The following is a 3,468-nucleotide window of genomic DNA, read 5'->3' as shown; positions in this document are numbered from 1 at the left end:
TTAAATGCATTTCATCTTTCTTTCTTTTTTAATTTAATTTTATTTTTCTTTGCTGTATTTTCTGGTTTTAAGATTTTACAAAATAATATTAAAACAGAACCAAAGTTGCATTGTGTCTCATTATTTATTTATTTTGCAAAATTCTATAAAAATAAGACATAAGTACTAAATCTATTATACCGTATATACCTACTTGAATTTTACTGTTTATATATGAATTATGAAATATGGTTCTAGAACAAAATCAATTCTATATTTTTAAAATATGGTTCCAGAACAATTATTAATAAACAACCATATTACTTTCATACTATAAAATAATTACCAAATAAATTATTCGTATAGAATATATATTTAAATATAAAATATATATATATTAAAATTGAATTAAATAACATATATTTATATACAAATATATTATAGTTGATTTATTACGTACACATAATACTTTTTATTAGTAAGACATAAGTACTATATTAAAAAAAGACCAAGGTGGATTATATTTTAAACTAAAAAGTTGGCCAAGGCAGAAAGTGACAGTTCAACTTGAGGTCAACTCGAAATGTCTAAGCTAGCCTAACTATCATACAAAACTTTGTTATAATCTCATGTAAGCATTTAAAATCATTATTTTAATATTTAATAGTTTTAAATGAAATATTTGTTAACATATTAAATAAAAAAATATTGAGAATATAAAAATTTGAATTTTTCAGTAACTATGTTATGTATTTATTGAAGGAAATACTTAAAAAATTATTCTGGATATTCTCTTAACAAATACTTTTAGCAGGCTCAAATGAGAACAATACTCATTTGATATGTTCTCCTACAATTGTACCCATTTAACTACCAAAAACAATGCAATGGCAATAAACCAGGTGAAAGCCCATTTAATAAAATAGCTCGACTATTAACACATTTAATAGTACAATCATTTTCATATTAAAAATTGACTTCGAAAGAGGATATGTACCAAACCGAAGTTCGTTTTGATCTGGGTTTGACTCTGCTAATGCAATGGAATATTGGAATGGAACCCCCCATTAATCATGCCACTCGCCAAACCCCACTCTTTTATTTTGGCTAGGCGTCCATCCATTGGTCATTTTGCCCTTTTTCTTGAGAATTAGTTAATAACATTCATTGATTACTCGTAAATTAATTAGTAGCTTTTTTTATTTTCAATTTTTAATTTACAACATTTAATATAATAAAAATACCCTGAAACATAAAAAAAAAAATTGTCAATTTCATTTTTCTTTTTTGCTTTCTTAAAAGGGTATGTTCGTAATTGATGAGTATTTTATTTTTTATTTTTTTATTAGATTATTATATGATGTTATTTCTATAGCAGAGCGTTGGAAGTCTTTCATTTCTTTTATTTGTCTCATATATAGACACTTATATATTTTTTTTATTTTATAAATGGAATTATCTGATTTTTTTTTTAAAAAAAAGGTATGCTCGCAATACACAATTACAGAGAATAAAATATTTTTCAAATTTCTCTTACTTAATTGTCACATTTTCTCTCCTATATAATACATTAATACTAATACTATTTATTTATTTCAATAATGTTATTAAGTTAGAATGTAATTAAAAATATTAATGCTACCTAAATTCTTTACATGAACAATTATTTGTAAAAAGAAAAATAATTTTTTAATTGGATAACTATACTTTGAGAGATGTCAATACATTCAATGTATTAAATTCTTTTAAATTATAAAAACATTCTTTTACTACAAAATGTTAAATAAGTACACTATCCTTGACTGAAATTAAGACATATATTCAAAGTTTGAATATAAGAATAGATTCAGTTAACATATGTTTCTAGAAAAAAATTATAAAAGAAAATCTAAAAAATTTAATTTTCAATATATTTATTGTTAATTTATTAAAATAAAAAATTAAAAAATTTTTACTAATAAAAATAATGTTAACTTGTGTCGTTAATTGGTATCTTATAATACTTGAATATATTTCTTACATATTGTATCAATGATCTACTATTTAAAATGAATTAAAAAAATACAATAATCTGTGAGCATAATTCATTAATTAATCACCAAATCCATTGATTCCCGAGTGTTAAATTAATCACGTTTCTGTTGCAAGCGCGTATCAAAATGTAAATAGGCAATTGATTTTGACAGTCACAATTCACAACCACACTCGCACACACTCACATTCACTTTCACCCTCTCCATCTTAATAATTCACAATTCCACCACTTGATCACAATTCACAGCACATACATGCCCAAACCCCAAACCAGAAAGGTTGGTTGGTGGATTTCAGTATTTAGGATCTTCTTCATCACCATGACAACCTCCATACACAATCCTTCTCTTTCTCTTCTTCATTTTCCATGAAGCTTTTCTCTCTCTCTCTCTCTCACTTCCCTACATCCCTGCTTAGACCTCAACACTACTCTGATTGATCACTTTCTCTTGTTGCTTACCCACTTCCTACCCGATCCAAATCTCTAATCTTTCCCCCCAAATCACGAACCCCATTTACTCACTTTCCCCTTTAGCTCTACAATTTTCAACCTTTTCCCAAAATCCCCTTTCTCTGCTTTTTGGTTAAAGTTGCTGTTTTGATTTCTGGGTATGGCTAATTCTGCTTTGACTACGCTGCTGAGTGTCTAGTTTCTTCTGTTCATTGAGTATCTCTCTGACTTCACTGAAATTGGGGTTTATTTTTCAATGGGGGCTTTTGGATTTGGTTTTTCAGGTGTTGGAGTAAAGAAACAAAGATGGGTGAGGGAGAACGATTTCAACTTGGGACTGTCGGCGCGTTGACTCTTTCTGTGGTGTCATCGGTGTCGATTGTGATTTGCAATAAGGCACTGATGAGCTCATTGCATTTCATTTTCGGTAAGCTTATAAAGCTCCCTCTTTGGATTTTTGCAACGCATTCATTAGTTTGTGTGCCACTTTTTGTTGTTATTATCATGCTTTTTGGTACTTAGTCTCTACATTTCCTTTTTTGACTGAATTTTGCTAACATATTGGTTCTATTAGGCTACATAATAATCCTTGGTGTTTAGTTATTTATCAGTCCTATTAGATTTGAATGTCTAATGTAGTAGCTTGATCCATTGTGCTTGCTGCTACCCCATGTGTTACAGCTTGTAGCATTATGCTATTGCTATACTGAACCAGTGATCTAGGGCAAGTTTGGAAATACGTAAAGCATCCACTCAATTAGGGTGTGCTAGTTTGTTTAGGTGAAGTTTTTCCAAATGAAAATCACTTTATACTTGCTTGCTATAGCAAAAACAGAAAGCTGGATAACGAAATGTATCTTATTTTCAACCTTGGTTGACAATCGTTTTCAAATTGAACTCTTAACTTTCACCAACTCAACCAAGCAAGGCCCTTAATAATTCTAGAACTATTAATTGGAGATTAGATTTGGCAAATTTTAGTTTTCTAATTTTCCATGGTTTTT

General features: G+C 28.4%; 1 protein-coding gene and 1 long non-coding RNA gene across 2 annotated transcripts in view; one reads left to right on the top strand and one right to left on the bottom strand.

The window, feature by feature from the left end:
* The window catches only part of LOC110268236, a 15,472-nt gene that overhangs the window by 8,582 nt on the left and 3,422 nt on the right, over positions 1–3,468 (bottom strand). The window lies entirely within an intron of this gene.
* Positions 2,178–3,468, top strand: part of LOC107623383 (UDP-xylose transporter 2) — a 3,828-nt gene continuing 2,537 nt past the window's right edge. The window contains exons 1-2 of the mRNA XM_016325621.2: positions 2,178–2,622; positions 2,749–2,891. Of these exons, the coding sequence (XP_016181107.1) occupies positions 2,771–2,891 (121 nt within the window). The 5' untranslated portion in view covers positions 2,178–2,622; positions 2,749–2,770. The remainder of the gene's footprint in view (positions 2,623–2,748; positions 2,892–3,468) is intronic.

Source organism: Arachis ipaensis, chromosome B10 (assembly GCF_000816755.2).
Source record: "Arachis ipaensis cultivar K30076 chromosome B10, Araip1.1, whole genome shotgun sequence".
Lineage (NCBI taxonomy): Eukaryota > Viridiplantae > Streptophyta > Magnoliopsida > Fabales > Fabaceae > Arachis > Arachis ipaensis.
The sequence above is the reverse complement of the archived record's forward strand: the minus strand, read 5'-3'. Positions and strand labels throughout refer to the sequence as shown.